Here is a 19,453-nt window from a genome sequence, read left to right on the forward strand (position 1 = left end):
AGAACTAATGTCCCAATTGCTCTAACAGATCAATAGCATGACAAGTTAAAATGCACTATCACAGGATGAAAGAGCCTTAGGAAATGTTAACAGCCAAGAGCATTCGGGGGTTCTTGCCTGGATGGTGGACAATCCAAGAAGTCAGAACACATCCTGGGGCTGGGATAATATTACAGAGCGGCATAATTTAACCATATTCATGGTGGTCGTGTACAGAGAACATAGCCTAATCAGAGATGCACAGTGACGCGTTTGTGGGTGTGAGGACACTGGCTCTGCCGTTTGTTTTAAAATACTCCAACCAACGAGCCAAAGAGAGGAAGAGGGGAGGACAGTGACAATACTTTGGCAAAATGTTGATAATTGTTGCAATTGGATGATAGGTATGTCAAGGTTGGCTTCACTATTTTTATACTGTTTTTGTATGATTATAACATATTTTGTGAATTATAAAAGATATATTTTTTTAAAAGGGTGGTTCTAAAACCTGGCTGATCATAATGGTGGGAGCTGGGAGCTCCCAGGCCTTGGGATCCATTCTCTGTGACTGCATTTCGGTTTGGGGGAAGGGAGGAGGCCGTAATTGGACAATTTCCCAGCACTGCGAGCCTGCGGGCCCGGGGAGCCACCCCAGTCCTGTACCACTTCTGTACAACCTGACCCTTCCCACACTCCCTCCTTCCTCCCGTTCTCTCCTCCCCCGTCTCGTTCGCTTTATCTTGCACAAGGTCCTAGCATCTGGTGCCCTCCCTGGGCCTCTACATCCTCACCCTGAGCCCGGGAGCTTGTGCCCGAGTGCCCGGCCTGCCCCACATCAGTTATTATTTCCAACAAACATCTCTCACCACTCAAGGCTGAGAGCTACACCCCTGGCCCAGGCATACAGCAAAGCAAATGTATTTGGGAAGCACAGTCTTAAAAAGGGCCTTCCTCTCTCTTCTATCATTCATAAATGTAAAACACCAAGATCTTCTCTGAAATAATTTATTTTTTAATAACAACTCTTGTGAAAAGTTACATTTATTTAGAAAAACTTGAAATCCAATAAGAGGAAAAAGCATTTTATTACGGATAATTGTGCAAATTTCAAATATTTCCTAAGAAGTATAAATAACTCCATTTTTTTCACATTAAGAATGAAAATAATGATAAACACAAAATATTAAAAGACTACACTTTCAAGAACTAGATGAAAACAACATTATTTGGTTTCTTTAGAAAGAAATAAGAAAGATCTGTCAGAGAAAAAGACTGATGTGAGCTGCAAGTGGAAAACAACTGTCAGAGAAAACAAGTAAAGGCTCCGTAGTCACGCATCTTGGGGGTTTTCAGGTCTTACAGAAAACCTGACCAAAACATGGCAGCCTTCATGTCTGGGGAAAACTCATTTCCCCTCTCTTTCCTAGAGCAAGGAGGACAGTAAGATAAAGCAGAGGGAGAAACTGCAGGGCAAGATCAGAAAAAAAGCTCCTCCTGATGCCCACGGTGTCCTGGCTTTGCTGTCCCCGGGCTCCGTCACTGCACAAGGACGCTGCCTGGCACCACGGGACCAGCACGGAGGCCCAGCCTTTCCCCGTGACCCCTCCTGACCTCTCCCTGCTCCTTCCCCATCTCATCTCCAAGGAGGTAGGCAACTTGGCTTCAGCTTCAACAGAGCATCAAGAGCAGTATCTTATCTGACATCTTGCCAGGAAGCGGCTCAGGCCAAAGTTTCCTAAGAACAGGGATATAGTAAGGAGCCCCCTCTTGATGCAATTCCTTCTGTCCCAGGGAAGGTCACCACAGGGTTCCCAAGAGGCCAACTCCCCTGCACGGTCAGGCATGCACCTGCTTCTGCAACAGACCCAGAGCTAAAGGGACATCTTGAAAAGACAACACAGCATTTTCCCTAGGGCAGAAGAAACATCTTCATTTAAATAATTTTGACACTGTCATAAAATAAATAAAGGAAATAGACATAATTCAGATGCTTCCTTTAAAAAAGGCAGCTGGTCAAGTCCATGCAAATTGTGTCTATAGGTGGAGCCCAATGACAGCCAGCACACGTGTGACTCTGTCTCGGTCTTCCTAACTGAATCTCTAGGGCAGCATGTCAACATCATCAGAAAGTCCCCTCGTACACAAGATAAGGGTATATTATCTACGTGCACCTTTTCACCCGCACCTCACGGCAAGCAAACCTCTTCGGAAGTGAAGACAGAACCAAGAGGTATATGACTTCCCCCTCAAACACTCCGATTTTTGAAAGGTACGTATTGTTGAGAGCAGCTCATTTTCTTTTCAGTGTGAACTTATTCTCGTTCCGTCTCAGCAGCCTCAGAACCACAGTCCAGGGACCGTTCTGGTTCGGATGAGTCCACAGGAAAGCAGCTAGTCAGGGAGGGAGGCTCCGGGAACCTGGGCGCTCTCCGAACATGTCCGCTTTCCCCGAGCGAGGGCTCAGCAACGTGTCTCCGAGGGCGCTGAAACCCTCCTGACGGGGCAGCGTTTCTCTTGGCCTGCAAGATGTCAGAGCTGTCCTGGCGGGCAGGATGCACCACTCCACGTCCATAGATGTCCCTGGCCCTGTGCTTGGTGGGAGAGGAGGATTTGCCCAGGGCTGCCCCTCACTGCCGTCCCCTGCCAGCCACCAGCTTTACTCTCGGGCCAGAGGGGCCTGCTCCCAGGCCGCCCAGCCTGAGGTCTCGGCCGCGAAGATGAGCTTGTCTCCACCGGCGGTGGCAGCTGGGTGCTGGGGTGCAGCACCACACTGGCCAACGGCTCTCGGCCCTCCCAGCGTGGGTGGCCCCGGGGTCCTGCTAGCCATACATCTGCTTGAACTGGAAGCACTCGTTGCAGAAGCCGTTGCACTTGGCGTTGCCGAAGTGGTCACAGGCGGGGGCTCGGCAGCGCTGCTTGGGGGGCTCCTCGGGCGCAGGCTCGGCCCGGCAGGTGCCCGGGCCCCCGCGCTGGCCGACGTGCTGGCACTCCATGCACAGCTCTTCGCCGCGACAGGCCAGGATGTTCCTGCAGGAGGCGCGGGAGCACTTGGGCCTGGAGGCGCTGGCTGGGGCGAGGGCTGCGTCTCTGCGCTGGCTGGATCTCTGCATGGGGGAGACACAGGGCGCTCAGGGGGAGCACGGTGGGCCCTGAGCCCAGGAGCCCAGGAACGGGAGTTTACCAGGGGCATCACCTCCCAACTCAAGGGGAGCACCCAGCCTTGGGGAGGCCAAGTGGGGGAGCTCTGCTGCTATACGGCCTAAATAACCCGACAACACCTACTTCGCTGATGTGCTGCCAAGCGGAGGCCGTGGGATGCCCCATTTCTCCTCTCTCCCCTTGGCAAAGGACTGGCAGTGTAAAGAACCCCCCATTTGCTCAGAAGGCTGTGCTGTCTGCTACAGACCAAAGAAACCTCTGACCTGTCCCCTGGTGTTGGGAGGCTTTAGGAGGCTTTCTTCTATGGCTGAATTTATCTGCTTTTTGAAAGGAATTCCCAAGTCTACTTGGGCCATGGAGAGCTACGGCCGCTGCGGCATGGCTAACCCCAGCCACGTGAACTCATTTCCCAAGTTCTTCCCCAGACCTCAGCCGTCCGCTCGGCCATGGCAGGACACTGACTACCCAGCGAGGGGGCCCCGGCAGCATGATGGGAGGAGGGACTGCCAAAGGTCTCACCAGCTGCTCTTCGGTCCTCTTGGCTTCGTGGAATCGCTTGCTCTGAGCCTCGATGAAACACTTCTGACAGTAGCCTTCGAACATCGTGCTCCCCAGGGTGCCGCACTCTCTGCCCAGGCAGGGGATGGCGTTCTGGAACCTGGAGGCTGTGGGACTGGCTTTCCCAGGGGCAGCAACGAAATCTAGAACAGAGAGGGTGCTCATCGGTACCAGGCACAGGTCCCTGCACAGACGCCGAGACGCCAGCCTAGAAGACAGAGAAGGGGCCCGACACGGACGAGGCCAGCCCTCACGACACCCACGGGACCAGCCTGTCATCGATGCAACTGGGCGAAAGTGTAACGGGGCCTACGGAGGAAGCATTGCTGGCTGCACAAATCCCTCGCTCTGGGACGTGTAGCCCCACCGATCACGCCAACAGGACAAACAGCAGATGCTAACTACCGCTGTCCTTTGGTGTTACAGGTTTCTAAAACCATGAGGGTCTCAGCGTCATTGGAGACCACCAGCTACAGCTCTTCAGACTATGAGACTTCTTTATTATATCAAGCGCTTAGAAGTCTACTTCTGTAAATGTCAAACACCCAGTGACCTTTGACAAACAAATTCCATCAGCTCTGTCTCGGGGCGTTTTTGATTTTGCGAACGTGGCATTTTGAGAGCTGATGCATCGTTCCGGGCCTTTCCTCCAGGGGCGGCCCTGTGGGTGGGAAACCCAGGAACCCCTAACCATTCCACCCGGGGGCCCGTACAGGCCCCTTTCCCTGAAGCTCCGGAACAAGGCCCCTTCTATGCAGTTGCTGCTGCACAGGGAGATCAACCGTTTGTTTCACTCACGTTTGTTTTCTTGGTACTCGATGAAACACAGCGTGCAGAAGCCCTTGTTTTCCGGAGTCCCAAAATACATGCAGCTGGCCTTCCGGCACTTGCTCGTCCCCGCTCTGTCCTCCGGAGTCCGCGCCACCTGCGAGAGGCAGCCAGGCAGGATGAGGCTCTGGACGGGCAGCTGGGAGGGATCCGACTTGGACCGCTGGTGGCAGGAAGTGGGGACGCCTGAGCTGCAGCCGGACGTGGGCTCTGCCGTAGTCCTTTTGAGGCAAGTGCTGCAGAGCCCATTAAATGTCCTGGTGGTGTCTTGGAGGCAAGCGCGGCACTTGCCGGGGTCCGTGTGGCGGCCAGAGCTAAGCTGCCGGGCGTGGTGGCAGCGCTCGCACAAGCCGTTGTGCTGGACGTTCAGCGTGAAGGGGCAGCCAGGGCTCTTGCACTTCATGGCGGTCGTCTCACTGAACAGGAAGAGGCTGGGTGCCGTCGGGGGCGCAGAGCGAGGCCCCCCGGCCGGCTCCTCGGAGCTCCAGCCAAAGGGCACACCTGCCTCCCCCCAGGAGGCCCCGGGTGCCAGGACGGGCAGTGCCTCGGGGCCCGGCTTGGAGCGCTGCTCATGGGACTTGTTCTGGCCCTTCTGCCATCTCTCGGCACATTCGTGACACAAAGGCTGGGTGTTCACCGACATGAAGAAAGGACAGTTCGGTGTCTCACATTTCATGTCCATGAGCGAGAGCTGGGGCACGGAATGTTCCGGAGGGCTCTGGGTGGGCATGTCTCTCCGTCCCCGCTCGCCGTTTTCCTGCCACTTCTTGTACTCGTGCTGAACAAGTTCAAAGTAATCATCTACCAGATTTATTTCTTTTGGTAAGTTAGCTTCATCCAACCTAAAGACCAAGAGTTAAAGTATGAGCACACGCAAACATGCCACCCGTAATCTTACGCCATTAACTCAGAGAGGAGACTGAGGATGGGGATTCTGGCAATAATTATTTTATTAACTGTTCGCTAAAATACAGGCCCATGACAAAGATTTTGCAACTCGAAGATGACACTGCCAAGTACACCCAGTAACAGCTCTACTGTCAGACATGATACAAGTTAGGTCTGCTGAGAGGAGTCCCTTGTTTTTAAGACCCCAGTCTCATTTAATCAACCATGCTCCACCCCAAACTGCAGATAGTCATGCAGAAAGTTCTACCCTAGGCCCTCTCCATGACTTATTGTTCCACGGTTACTTTAAAAAGTCACTTTTAGTTTCCTAACTTGTCAGAGATCAAGTTTCTATTGAAACATGACTGAGGCCATTCATGAGGGACTGGTTTACTTTACAGGACAAACTACTCTGGAACTCAGTGTCCTGCACATAGCCTTGAGGACCCCATAATTTGTTAATCTCCGCTTGGAGAAGTGATTCTATCATCCCCTTATTGTGATTCCTTGCATTGCCTAAGGAACTGGCACTTCTTGAAGGTAAACCCAGTGTTTAAATCTCACATATTTGTGCACTCTGGGTCTCTCTTCCCACTTCCACGTGGCAAAAACCTAGGGGCAACACATCAACACCTTCTACAACAAGCTGTGCCTGGCTATCCCTTACTAAGGAGCCAAGGAAACGGCTTTTGTTTCCAAGAGTTTTTCACTTTCTAGGTTTTTTTTATTATGCATTAGGGCAATTTTTAAAAAGTTATTCTTGATGGAAACACTTTTAAAACATACAATTCTGACTCAGCATCTCTATATCCAGAAAATTCATGATGGATCAATTATTTGTTCCCATTTGAAACCAAAGCCAGTGCTGCCTAAAGCACCTTCTGTAAATCACACACAGGACCCTGAATTTGCTTCATGTAGAAGGAACTGGCTTCAGATAATTTCACAGCTGAGCTCTGGGGTGGCCACAACTTCTGTGGCTGAAGTTGTAAAAACAGTTAAAGATTTTTTTTAAAAAAAGAACATGAGTTAGAAGAAATTGCTTACTTTGCAGCGTTAATCAGATGAGTTGTGCCGTGATCCCAGCCTTGGACTGGGATTCCTATCACCATCAAGTACTCTTTTAATAACTTTTCCTTCATCTCATTTTCAGGATCAGTCAAAAAGTGGACTTTTAAGTCTTCAAATCTTCCTCGGTCTCTGGTAACAAGTGGAACAGCTCGGATTTCTGAGGGGAAACACAACATGCAAATGAGTGTATAATGATTAAAATGTGAAAATGCAGAAAGGACACAATGAATGGAAAAGTACTGTCAAGCCACAGTTAGACCCAAATGTGGAAGCAAGAAGCACTCAACTCTAATACAAAATGCACTATGTTCCCAGGAATCTCACAGAATATTAACCAGGCTGGAGGCAGCTCTCTTGGTTAAGTTTCCAAGCTTCCCAAATCGGGCCGACCTGAGTCTGAGTCTGGGCTTTGTCACTTCCAGGCTGTGTGACATCAGGCAGGTGACCTAACCTCTCTGAGCTCCAACTGCCTCTCCCGTGACACCAGCTAACCGTGATGCATCTCACAGAGATGCTAAGAGGCGGAAGTTGAATAAACAAGGTTCGTAAAGCACCTGGCACAAGGCCAACTCCAGATGAAGCTAACTACTACAAACACAGCTGACACAGACAGCATTCACCTGCTCCGTGCCAGGAGCCGTGTTATGGGCCCTGGGTGCCTTAGTTTATCAGATGTATACTATATCTCCCACTTGCTCCAGACTTGCCAAATGAATGTGCTTCCCAAGCCATAAAAGCCTACACCAAAAGTGGATTTCATGATCACAATTATGATCACACGTTACCGTTACTAGCAAGCAAATGGCAGAATGACATATTTAAATATTAATAATATACTTAAATAAATATGGAACAAAAGAGGAAACCCTGACGTTCCATGGGAAGAGGGTGTGCCAGTGCCTAAGGGAAGTGAGAAGTGGGAACAGCCACTCCGTCCCCTCACCTGGCCCGCTGTCCTTCAGTGTCACCAGGGGGACAAAGTGCTGGTTGTGGTAGCCGAGCACGATGGGGTATCTGTAGCACTCCTGGGCCGGCCAGTGCAGGGGCAGGTAGATTCCGCCGACCTTCACAGGGGCGAAATTTGAACCCGACTCCAAACTTCTCAGCATTTTGTCTGTTTAAGGAAAGGAGAAAGAAAAATCAAGCCGTGGCACAACTTTCACCAAATCCCATCAAGCTAACATTCCCTGGGCTTTGGTGGCCCTTGGTGTGAAAGCGGAAAAGCCCAATACAAATAACCCACACGGCAGGCTCCCACCTGAAAGGATAATGATGGGCCTTCTGAGGATGTTGCAAAGGACAAAGATGTGTATTTCTTCCAATGAATTATACAGAAGCCCACCTCGGGCTGCAGGTGTCTCTGAGGATGCCATTTTCACAAGGTTGTCCCACTCCTCGTTCCAATTCTGTGGAGAATGGCAGAAAGGGAAACACGGATTAAATCAGCCATGCATTACCAAAAAAATAATCATTCTGGTCCACTCTACACATCTTCATTTCTATAATTCAGCTTATTTTTTTCCCTTTCTCAAAATATCATTCAAACAATCACGTTTTCCTCCATTCTGTTTTTCATCCTTTACTTTTTTCCCTTTCTCAAAATATCATTCAAACAATCACGTTTTCCTCCATTCTGTTTTTCATCCTTTACTTTTTTTCCACTATAAGGCAAACTCAAAAATAGAGGAGGATGGGGACAGCATTTGCTTACCAAAAAAAAAAAAAAGCAACAACAAAAAACCCTGATGGAGCATAAAACTAAATTTTTAGTGCCTCATCCAAATGAACACAAAAATTCCAAGCGTGTGACTGAGAATGGTGAGATGAGTGCCTGGATTTGATTCATTGGCTCAGAAAAGCCTCTTCAGGGCAATCAAACCCAAAACCAACAGAAACTCTATACAAAAAGGTCACAGGCACAAGCTGTTCTGCTGAAATGAAGGTGTCCACGGGGGCTGACCCCGGGCCCCGGGCAAAGGCAAATGTGTGGCACTGATCCCACGGGAGATTACTCAGTGTGCTCCTTCCAGCAGCCTTTGCTTGGCCAGATTCCCGTGAGCCAGTAAATCATCAGATCCCGGGCTCCCTGGGGGGCAGATCCTGGCCTCAGGTGCGCTTTACCCACCCTGGAGCTCGGGCGAAAGGTGCCTGGTGGGGGAAGAGGACATACCCGCGTGTCGTAGCAGAGCCCCGTTTCCACGAACTCCTGGGATTTGAGGGCCTCCAGCTGCCAGCGGAATTTGAAGTTGCGCGTGTCGGTGGCCTTGAGGGTGCCGAAGAGGGCCTTCCGGAGTACCAGGTCCGCGTCCTGGACGCCCCACAGGTACTGAGACACCGCGTGCATGAGGCAGTTCCCATCGCCTGCGACCGGAACGGGCAAGGTGGTCAGAGGCATCGCACCCAGGCCCCCTTCCACAGAGGGTGTGGACGGGGCACCCCATGCGGCACGCCGAATAGGGTGCCCCACGACCTATGCAATGCACCAAATGGGGCATCCCACGCGACACGCAGATTGGGATGCCCCATGCAAGCTCATGGTTCCACTTCTTGGTCAAAAGCCCACTGATGACAATTCACGAACAGATCACCACGTTACAGAAAAAAAAATCATTCTTTCCCTCTAACTTTTAACAGGTGACAATAACAATAAAGCCGAGAATCCATGGCTGGTAACAAGTTAGGGGACCCTGGGGGAAATCCCTTAACCCTTCCAGGTATTTTTTTTTTTTGGTGATCGTAATTGCTGAGGCCTCATTCCTTTGGAACATCCTTTGCTTTTTCTGACTATGACAATGGCACTGTTGCTCTCCGATTCTGAGGATACACAGGGCCACACGCACGAATCAGGAAGCAGGAGCTCGGCTCACTAGACGGGGTCCCGTCTGGCTATGACTCAGCAGCCGGGACTTGACCATCCCACTGGAGACTTCAGGACCAGCAGGGAGTTTCCTCCCCGGGTTTGTGAAGTGGGGTTGACAACACCGAAGTACCTGCCGCCCACACCCTGGAGCCCCAGGAAGGCTCTATGTCAGTGTGCTTGTGAGCAATGAAACGTCCTTTCTCAAAGTTAAGGACAGTCTGGATGTCGGCGTTTCAAAATAATTCAGCGTGCAGGGTTGCCATTCTGATCATTTTAGGGGAAAAAAGACCCCTAATGTTATTCCATTAATTTGTGACTTTTCCAGGCTAAAACCCACAATTCAACACAAACTGCATTCTTCTCCATCCCTAAACAATAAACATTTTTAGGGGAATGTTTAATACAGAAAAGCTAACACTCCTTAATCTCCTTTGGTAAATGCAAAATTGCTGTTATAAAGAAAAGCTACACTGTTTTCTTACAGTACTCTGTAACTAGGACAATAAAGCCACGTGTAATTTTATCAAATTTAAATTATAGTGAGACTGGGGAAGAAAAAAAAAAGAACAAAAAACATCTTTAAGTACATCCACAGCCAGTGTCCCTTCAATTTTCACACTTGGGAAGATGAGTTCAACAAGTATTCAAACAAATGAACAAAAATAGATCACTAAGACTTGCACCCTGGCAGAAGTGTGGCAACTATTTATTGCATTCTGTTGAAATTTCCCCTTTGCAAAATCTAGAGCAAAGATAAGGCTTTTTTTCTTCTTCTGGTGCTTACTTTCAGTTCTTTATTGAGATGCACCAGTATGAAATTCCCTAAGTAACATCTGGAATTCCCCAGTGCTCAGTTATTTGACTAGCAATTGAGCAACAGCTATTGTACTTTTTGTTCTGGTGTGTAGACATTTAAACTGCGAAGTGCACCCTGGACTTTCCAAGTGGGCGTGGCCGGGGTGAGCTGGAAGATGGCTACTCATTAGACAAGTGAAATCTCTGTAGCCAATAAACGCTGGAATTTTTCACATGAAGTTTCAATTTTATACCACCAACTCCCTTCCTCATTCACCGCAGTCTCATATCCTCAAATGCATACTTGTGAATCACCCCCTCCCCAAACAGCCCACTGATTATGTAGAACCCTCCTAAGGGGAGTGTGGGGTAAAAAAAAAAACCAAAAAAGGTGCTAATAAAAATCAGAGAAGGAAAATCATTTGTTTTCCTCCCTCCCTGAAATATCTTTTCTCCCTTTTCTAGAATTTTAAGGAATTTTCTTGGAAGTAGGAAAATAAAAAGATTCTGAACCTAAAAATTCCTATTTCCCAGAAAGTGTTACAAAATGCACTTGCTTTTGTAGTTTTATTTGTAGGCAGAGTCCCTGTTGACTTAAATGATATGCCTGCAAAATAAGAGCTTACTATTTATAGTCCACTGCTTTTCTTAAGGAAAGAGCAGGTTCCATATAAAAATACCAGTTAGTACTGTTAATGATGAGATGATCCCCTCCCCCCACCTTTTCTATCACATATCTAATTAATTCTCTTTGTTCCCAATTCTCCCCAAACTGACTCCGTCTCTTTTTGTGACCAAATGGGAAGAGCTAAACCACAAACCGACAGGCATATAAACCCCCTGGGTGACAACTTTACATCATCACCTGCTTCTATTTTATGCCTCTTGCTTTCATGCCACGAGCCGTGCAGACAGCAGTGGTTCCCAGTTCTCTTTACCTGTGTCCCTAAAACTCGATGGATGCTTCACCAGCACAAGCAAGAGGTCAAGGAAATGCCCAAGACCCCAGAATCAAAGCAAGAGCACCACATCCACCAATCGCTCCAATTTACCCAAGCCAAAAATGACTAAAGTTAATTAAGCTAATGTTCTTATAATCGTTGTCAACAAGGATTTTCTGCTCTTTGACTGGGATGGTTTAGGAATGGCACTGATTTAAGGACCTGAGATCCCTGCTCCTTGCAACAACTAGCAACAACCATAAAATAGAATTTTGTGTCTGCATGAAGCAGAACGCTTGGCTGTCTCTTCAACGTACATACTTGGGTTCAAAGGAAATAACTAAAAAACAAAACAGTGAGGCTTAGAGCTCCAGATAACTGCTAGTGGTAAAGGACCATTAGACAATAGGAATGGATAGGAAGATATTCAGCAGCTAGGAACTGCCAATGGAAGAGAGGTCTAAAATCTGGGCTACAAATCTCCAATGTTTTCCTGTTTCAGACAGCAGAACCAAGGCCAAGGGGAGGAGACAAAAGGAGCCCAGCTGGTCTCAACAGCCATTCACTGGTTCAAAGTTCAAACACTTTGCATGCCTTCAATTCACGAAGTTAGGGCCAGCTTACAAGCATTTTCTAATTAAAATGGGGAAACGTGGTAACAGCCTATTTTCACACCACGCTTTCCTTTTGAACCGAAAGCCTTTTAATATTTCCATTACTGGACAGAGAAGGGTATTTTACAGATGATTAAACAGTCACAAGAATGAGACACATGTCAACTGCTTAACTGTGTATCTAAATGTTTAGAAACTCATTCCCCAGTCCCCAGGCACCCCACTCTCTACTATACACAATTGGAACATAACCCCAGGAAAAGTATTCCCAGGCCCAGCCTGTGTTTATTGTGCGCCCACCTTGCAGAGTTTCGCTCATAGACTGAGGTGTCTATGGCCTCAGGAGACCTGGGTCTGGGCCAGGGCTATTAAGGTTTAATTAATGGGATCCCTCTGCCAGACAAAAGAAGTGACAGCACATCTTACCGTTCGTCTTCAGCGCCACCAGCTTCCTGACTTCTCGGCACCAGTTGAGCTTCTTTTGGTTTTCCAGGGCGGCTTGGAAGTTTCTGTCAATGAGAGCTTTGTGGATCATCTCCCGAAACTGAGGGCAAAACTGGCCCATCCTGAACATTTCCAGCGTATACCGGTGCATGGACTTAAAATGGTGAATTATCCCATTGGTAGGTTTCAAAATATCCCCTGGAGTTCTCTCTCGTATCTTCACAGCCTTCCGCATATTGCTCAAATACAAAGCCTGAGGAAGGACTGGTTCAGCCATCGTGCCCCAGCACACCTGAAGGGGAGGGAAAAAAAAAACCCACCCCGTTAGCCCGGCTTTGCCATCACTCGTATATACCAGCCTGCAGGAAGCCCCAGGGGTTTGATCTTGGCGTTACCCTAATCAGTGGGCAAAAATCTGTCACCGCTATTCCCAGGATACTAGCTGGCCCCAAAGATGAACTCACTCTGGACTGTTTTAAGTTACATCACTTTTAAAGATTAGTCTAAACGCGAGCAGGGAGGTGGAGGGTGGGCACTGAGGAGGAGGGGAATCACCTGGGTTTTCAGTATCGTCTGTCAGGTACTGGGCTCCCATTTCATTCTGACGCCCTGCCGGACAGCCACCGGCTGACAGGTGACAGGCACAACGCAGCCCTCTCCCAGCCCACCCTCCCCAGCCCACCCGGCAATCCCTGCTCGGGGACAGATTCTTCATTTCTCTCTTCTAAGCACTCCCTCTCTATCCTGGAAGGACAGGAAACATTTGGTGGAAAAGCCCACGGTTTTCTGCCGTCACCTAGGCTACTGATCAACATTTTCTCATTATACCAAAGAGAGAGTTATAAAGAGTTCAAATGGGGTGCTTTATAATCAACAGAGAAGCCTATTTCCAGCAAGCTGCCGTGCAATTTGTCACAACAAACAGTCGGCTGTCCTTCAGAACCTCTCCACTGAGCTCTGCAACGTCAGAATAATAAATAGAATAGAAACACTAATAGAATACTGAGCTATGCACTTCTGAAAGGGAGCACTGGAGCACAGTGACTTCAACTCAACTGCCAACCAAATTTCATCATCGTCCTCCAGGTAACCACACTCAGGTGCGTTTCCCACCTGGTCCTTCACCCCAAAATCCACAAACATAATCAACTGGTGGGAGGAAATGAAAGGTAGGAAGCAGAGAGAAAGATGCTGCAGCCAGGGGGGATGTGCAAGGACCTATGAATGAGGGGTCGGCGCAGACTCGGTGCAGACAACCCACACCGTCTGCGCGGGATGATGTGAACCGATGTGACTGTGGGGCACAGCTCCAATTCCCGAGCCTTTCTAGGCTGCCTCGCCACACATCCTAATTTCAAGACGATGACGACAGTGATTTCAGAGCACAAAACTTGCCTAGGGAGTTTTGCAGCAATTCCTTTATCCCACAGCTGTTTGGGTGGGCAAGCCAAGCCTCCAGTTGAGAAGGACAGTAAATCCACAGAACAGGGAAGAGAAGAAACCCAGATTTTAGGGAGGCCATTCCTGGGTGGGGGCCAGATCTCCAAGCCATTGATCAGGTGTTCTAAATTCTCACGGCCCACTCAAAGGAGAGAGGGTTGACTGGACCAGCCCCAGGTTGCTTCTGAGGAGTGGGGGTAATTTTGGATTGGGATTCTCAATCCGACGGCCGAGTGGGACCTGGGACAAGTCTTTCTCTTGGGGAGATGGTGACCTCACCTTTGATGTTAGTCATTCCTTACGGATGCAGTTGGGCAAAATAACAGGACCACAGATACACTGAAGGGGCAAAAACACTACACAGCCTTCCCTCCAGTGGCAGAGCAAAAGTTCCTTTCACGATGCCATCCATTCACCTGTCCGTGCATCCCTCCAATGAGTACCACCTGTGGAAGCCAGGTGCTTGCCAGATGCTGACCTTACACCCCTCCTTGAAATCACACAGCCCCTCAGTCTGCAGCAAAGGCAGTGGAGACCCCAAGGCAGGGGTCCTGCTCGCGACCCCACAGCCGTCCCGGGGGGTGGGGGCACAGCTTTGTCCAGAAGCTGGTCTTCTGACACCTGCCCAGGGCAGCACACCTGAGGCCTCTCGACAGACAGACGGGCAGTCAAGTGATTTTAAACAGGCTAAGTGTTACCTCTTGCTTTTCTGACTCTTTTCTCCCTGGGACCACAAGATCTTTCTGCAGAGATCTAAAACAGTGAAGCCTCAGACCAAATAGGACATGCAAATGTCGCTATCAGTGGCCCAATGTCATCTCACTCATAGGTTCCACCTCTCGCAACAAGCAAAACCACCTCTTTCAAAGGAAAACAATATGACCCTTAGCATTTTTTTTTCTTTTACATTTGTTACCTGACTTTGACTTATTTAAAGATAATTTCCCAATTTTTGTCACTAGGACCTACAAGATGCTACGGAACTTATCACTCAAACTCTCTGTCCCCTTGTTTTATTTTTCTACTTTGGGCAGAGATTCTTGTCCACAGTGTGGACATTTATGAATCAGTCATCAACAAATACGTCACCGGATTTGGGGCAGGCACCCCTACAAAAATTCAAAACGTGTGCAAAGAATTGCAAAAATCAAAGAAACACCTTAGCCAAGGAGAATGAGACATGACCTGGGCTGCTTGGAAATCTGGGACATTAGGGACTCTGGGAAGCTTTGTTGACAACACATCTTCCAAAATGCTTCCCCAGTTGCTGGACCACCGGCTTTCCAAGGAAAGATCAGTGGCAGGGAGAACTGAAAACACAGAGGTCTCGGAGAGCAGCGTTCTTCTTTCCTTAATACCGCGGCTTTCCTGAGCGACCAGGTGGCAGGATGTGGGACCACCCTAGCTGACAGGCTGCACAGCCGTCCTCGGCTGGAGCCCCCAAAGGCAGGCCACGTCCCACCTCTGCATGCAAACTTGCCTGACCCTGGTGCAACTGAATAGCCTGAACCTGCAGTCCCGCCCCTTGCAGAGTCTCCTTACTGAGGTGTCTAGGGGGGGACACTGAGCTTCTGGCCGCTGTCCCGGACAGGTGAGCGGGCCGGAGCCCCCTCCCCGCCGGGCTGGCGCCGCAAGGTCTGCGGAGAGGCCCGGGCGGTCGCGCAAGGCTACGTGGCGGCGGGCATGCAGCGCTGAGCTCCTCAATAGACGCCACCAGGAGCCCCGCGCCCACGACCCGCCGGCCAGGGGCGCTGGGGGTGGAAGGGGGCACGCTCCCCCAGCCAGCTGCGGCTCAGTTTCTCGGCGCTGTGTGCAGGGAACAGCCGGCGGCGGGCGCCGTGGCTGTCACCCCAACATCTGGCGCGGCATCTCCCAACCCGGGCGGCCCCGCCTCCCCTCCCGGTCCCCGCCCGGACGCTGCAGCCCCTCCGGCCCCGCCAAGTACGCACCGGCTGCGCGTGGCCACGGCGCGGGGTCCCCTGTCGCGGTCCCCTGTCGCGGTCCCCTGTCGCGGTCAGCGCGCGGGCCGGCTCGGGCGCCCCATGGACGCGGGACTGGGCGCGCTCGCTGCTCGGCCGGCCGGCGAGGGTCGTGCCGCCGCCGCAGGTCTCCCGGCGCCCTCTGTCGCCGCGCCGCCCCCGCGGGCTCTCTGCGCTGCTGCGCTCGGCCGGCCGCGGAGGCTGCAGACTGGGCAGTTCTCTTTTCTCGCCTTTCTGTTTTAGGGCCCCGCCGCCCGCCGGGGCTTTCCGCGGGACTTTCCAGCCACGTGACGCCGCCGGCGCGGGGACCTGCGCGGCGCTCCCGGGACCCGCGCTGCGCTGCGCCGCCGGGGCCGCCAGGGGGCGCGGGGGGCCGCCCCGCCCCGCAGAGAAACCCCGCGCCGCGCCCGGGGGTCCCCGGTGAGTCACCTGGGCATTTCGGAAGCTGGCCCCACGTCACATCCATGTGGAAATCGCGGTGATGGGAACTGGAAACGAAATCGGTTCTTTTTCTGGGCCGCTTTTCTGCAGAAAATCGTCGACTGTGGAGAAAAAGAAGGGAAATAAGAGAGAGAGAAAACCCGAAAAACCACCTCGGCGCCCGGGGCTTGCAGAGCTCGGGGCTGCGCACGGGACGGGCTGGCGGGCCAAGCTGGCCGGGGCCCGGCCGAACGGGGTGCCCGCTCCGGGGACACCCCTGGGGCCGGGCTGCCTTCCAGGGGGCAAGGCCAGGCTGAGCTGCAGGAGCCTCCGAGCAGCCCCCCACCTTCCCCCTCGCCAGCCCGCTGGGGCCCCCCTCTCCATTTCCTCACCCAGAGTGCCCGGGGTGCATCACACCCGGAAGCCTTCTAGATTAGAAATCACCCTCAGGTCCATTCCTGTCCTTGCCTTACCTGCCAAGGCCTCATGGGGGGTTCCTTTTTGATGGCCCCATAACCAGTTCACCCCAAGTACCTGTGGCGGAGAACACCTTGCTAGCCCCCTCCGCAGGTGCTGTTTGCCGGGTAACTGGGCCAGTTCCCCTGAGGGCTGAGTCAGGTGGAAAGCAGCTCACCTGGGCCCTGCGGGCTGTGGGTTGGAGGCAGGGTGCCAGGGTTTTGCCTTGGTGCCCTCCAAGCGCAGGTGGCCCAGTCACCTGTTCCCCAGGTTGGCTGAGCTAGAACAGATGGGATCCTTTGGACCGCTGCACCCTGACGTACACTCAGGTACCTGTGTGCCACCCATCTCAGGCTTTGAAGATGGTTTCTTCCTGCCCTACACCTGCTGGCATTTGTCCCCTTCCCTTTCACAAATGCTATCAGCTGTTCCCACGCAAACACTGGCTAGCAGGCTGGTGGGATAACAATGGGGACATTTCTCAGGTACGTAACTAGATGCCAGGCTCTCAGCTAAGTGTTTGCAATGCAGTGTGCCCTTTAAACTCCCGACAACTCCCCTTGTGGAAGCCTAAGCAAGCTGCCCTAAGTCCACAGTGGCAGAGCCACATCCAGAGCCGACGCTGGTGAGTGCTGACTCCCAGGCCATGCCCCTCGGGAAGGGTCCGGCGGGGATTCAAAGTCTCGGGGACCCCCGGCCCCTACCTCGCCAACACTCTGCAGGCACCGAGTCCAATGTGCACTGTGACAGGAAAGCCTCCTGGGTTTGCTGGAGGCCAAAAGAAAGTGAGGGATGTTGTCGAGCGCCCTGCCTAGGAGTTCAGCCCTCGGACCACTGTCACCGCGTGCTCCCCTGTAGAAAGATATCACCTTCTCTCTCTCATCTCCCTCCAGCTCTGATCAGCTTGGGTCCTGACAAGACCCCCCAACTCCGGCAGCTTCCATTGCCCTTCTCTGCCTTGTGTCTTGCCACCTGGTTTGACTAGCTGGGAATGCACTAAGGAGAGGGAGCTCAGATGACAGAACAAGCCTGAAAGGCCACTTCCCATTGTCCCAAGGTGGCTGCTTTGCCTTCGTACCTGCCATTACCTGTAACAAGGTGAGAGGTCTGGTGCCCTCCGTTTTGTTCCTCCCTCCATTTCCTGTAACGCTACCCCTGAGGAGGTCCCTCTGAGGAGGTGGACTGAGTCCTGCCCGTCCCTGGCTTGTCTCTGCTGCACTTTCTGCCTCCAGGACCAGCGCTCCATATGGCTGTAAACTTAGCTTTCCCTTCCTAGCTAAGTACTAGGAAGATCAGGGGGCATTTTCTTGGTGGTGAATCAGCAAGAGAGGGTACAAGAAGATGGAAGAGATAGGAGAGACCCCTGATGGCAAAGAGGATGTAAGATTTAGGGAGATTTGTGGGATGAAGAGAAACCAAGGAGATATAGGGTACCCAAAGCCTCACAAGGGACTTCAATTTCTGCCGTAAACCATATCAAAAGAGGTAGAACTCTGCAAAGAGGAAGGAATGTTCATTAATATCTGGTGAACACAGTCTCCCTGTCGGAGGAGAGTGGCATTGGAGCACGCCGAGGGTTTGGGAAAAGTTCCCAGGAGATGTGTGGTTTCCATGTGGGGCCAGCGTTCACGGGCACAAGTTGCTGCAGTGAGCTCGCATGGCCTCTGGAATGGGATGGCTTGTGGGCTATGCCTGCAGCTTATACACCATAATGCCCAGGAGTTGCCTCCCAGGATGCCAGGGAGCAGTAGACACCTGACTGAAGAGAGGCTGATGTGACAAGGGGACAAGGGGACTCAAATCTGGCCCCACTCAAACCACAGCTCATGAGCCTCTCTTAATCAAGGGTCAGTGACAGTGCTTTCCAGAGACTGTGTGGAACCCCGGATCTTGGCAACCATGGGTCAAACTGAAATCAAACCCATCCTGTCCCTTGTAACATCTCCCCTGCTCCCCACTTCCCAGCATTGAACTGTATCAAAAGATCCACATTAAACATATTTTGAAACAGCCTTATGTGAGTACGGCAGTTCAGAGATTGAGGATGGCTTTGAATCCTGCTTCAAATCTCAGTAGCCCTTGGCTGAACTTGGAGAGGGCTAAAGAGTTAGGCACTTTTGGGGCAGCTACAAGCTCTAGTTCTGAGAACACAGTAGAAGCCCTTGTGGGCTGTAAGGATTATGAGAACTGAGATAATGAGGCTGTAGATTGTAGATTTCATTATCATATGAATACCAAATTCTCCTGAGATCCTGCTTCTTATCGAAGAACCTCAGGTCCCTGCCAGGCATCACCTGGGTGGATGGAGAAACCGAGACCCACCTTGGGGAAGGGACTTACTGTGGTAGTGATGGCAGTTGGCCTCCAGCCCAGACAGCTCCTCTTATACCACTCTGCCTGAAAGCACGGCATGCTGGAATCCAAAACTTGTCAGAAAATCCGTTCCCCTTATGAATTCCGGCTTAATTTCCTGTCAACATTTGGCTGAAACACTTGGCAAAGGAATCTTGTTTTACATCATGAATTTAAGGATCCAATTCTTGGTTTCATTTCAGTTTCTGTGGGGGCGGCTATGAATGACCAGGTAGGAACCACGACTAAAAGCCCTGAAATGGGGTCCCTGGGAGCCAGCTGGGGTGCAGTGCTGGCTTTAGGGGTAGGCTGGATGTTACCGAGGTCAGTTAGTTCTGGTGATCTGGAACGGGGCAGGCCACTGGGAGATTTGATATTCATGCCCCCTTCTCTTCTTTTGTCCCTCAGCCCCTTTAGTCCAGTTTGGGGTCCTGCAATCCTGCCCCCCTTCCACGCCCACCATGAAAAGGGACCCATTTAGCGTTCCTTCTCACAGGGGCCAGCTTTCTGTGACTGATTAATAAGGTAATTCACATCCATTTTTTCAAGGAGATTGCAATGTGTTATTGCATTACGTTTCTTGGGAAAATACTCCTATCGAAACCAGAATTCCCTAGGCTATAGTGGTAGAAATCCCAAGTACCTTACTTAGCAGGCTGCAGAAGGAGC

General features: G+C 51.2%; 1 protein-coding gene across 1 annotated transcript; it reads right to left on the reverse strand.

Annotated features, from left to right (window-relative positions):
- Positions 1–1,045: 1,045 nt before the first annotated feature.
- Positions 1,046–15,742, reverse strand: TNFAIP3 (TNF alpha induced protein 3). The gene is made up of 9 exons (XM_037843555.1): positions 15,527–15,742; positions 12,120–12,429; positions 8,654–8,844; positions 7,742–7,889; positions 7,427–7,597; positions 6,460–6,640; positions 4,495–5,366; positions 3,658–3,839; positions 1,046–3,083 (listed from the first exon to the last, which is right to left on the reverse strand). The coding sequence occupies exons 2-9, from the start codon at positions 12,412–12,414 to the stop codon at positions 2,799–2,801; spliced, it is 2,325 nt and encodes a 774-aa protein (XP_037699483.1). The 5' UTR covers positions 12,415–12,429; positions 15,527–15,742; the 3' UTR covers positions 1,046–2,798.
- Positions 15,743–19,453: the final 3,711 nt, after the last annotated feature.

Source organism: Choloepus didactylus, chromosome 7 (genome assembly GCF_015220235.1).
Source record: "Choloepus didactylus isolate mChoDid1 chromosome 7, mChoDid1.pri, whole genome shotgun sequence".
Lineage (NCBI taxonomy): Eukaryota > Metazoa > Chordata > Mammalia > Pilosa > Megalonychidae > Choloepus > Choloepus didactylus.

What these genes read in the sequence shown, in the direction of transcription:
- TNFAIP3 (XM_037843555.1), bottom strand. Translation starts at nt 12,414, where the DNA reads ATGGCTGAACCAGTCCTTCCTCAGGCTTTGTATTTGAGCAATATGCGG. An exon ending in GGTGGCGCTGAAGACGAACG is followed by an intron (nt 8,845 to 12,119) that starts GTAAGATGTGCT and finishes TTCCGGTCGCAG; the next exon opens with GCGATGGGAACTGCCTCATG. An exon ending in AGAGGACCGAAGAGCAGCTG is followed by an intron (nt 3,084 to 3,657) that starts GTGAGACCTTTG and finishes TCCCCCATGCAG; the next exon opens with AGATCCAGCCAGCGCAGAGA.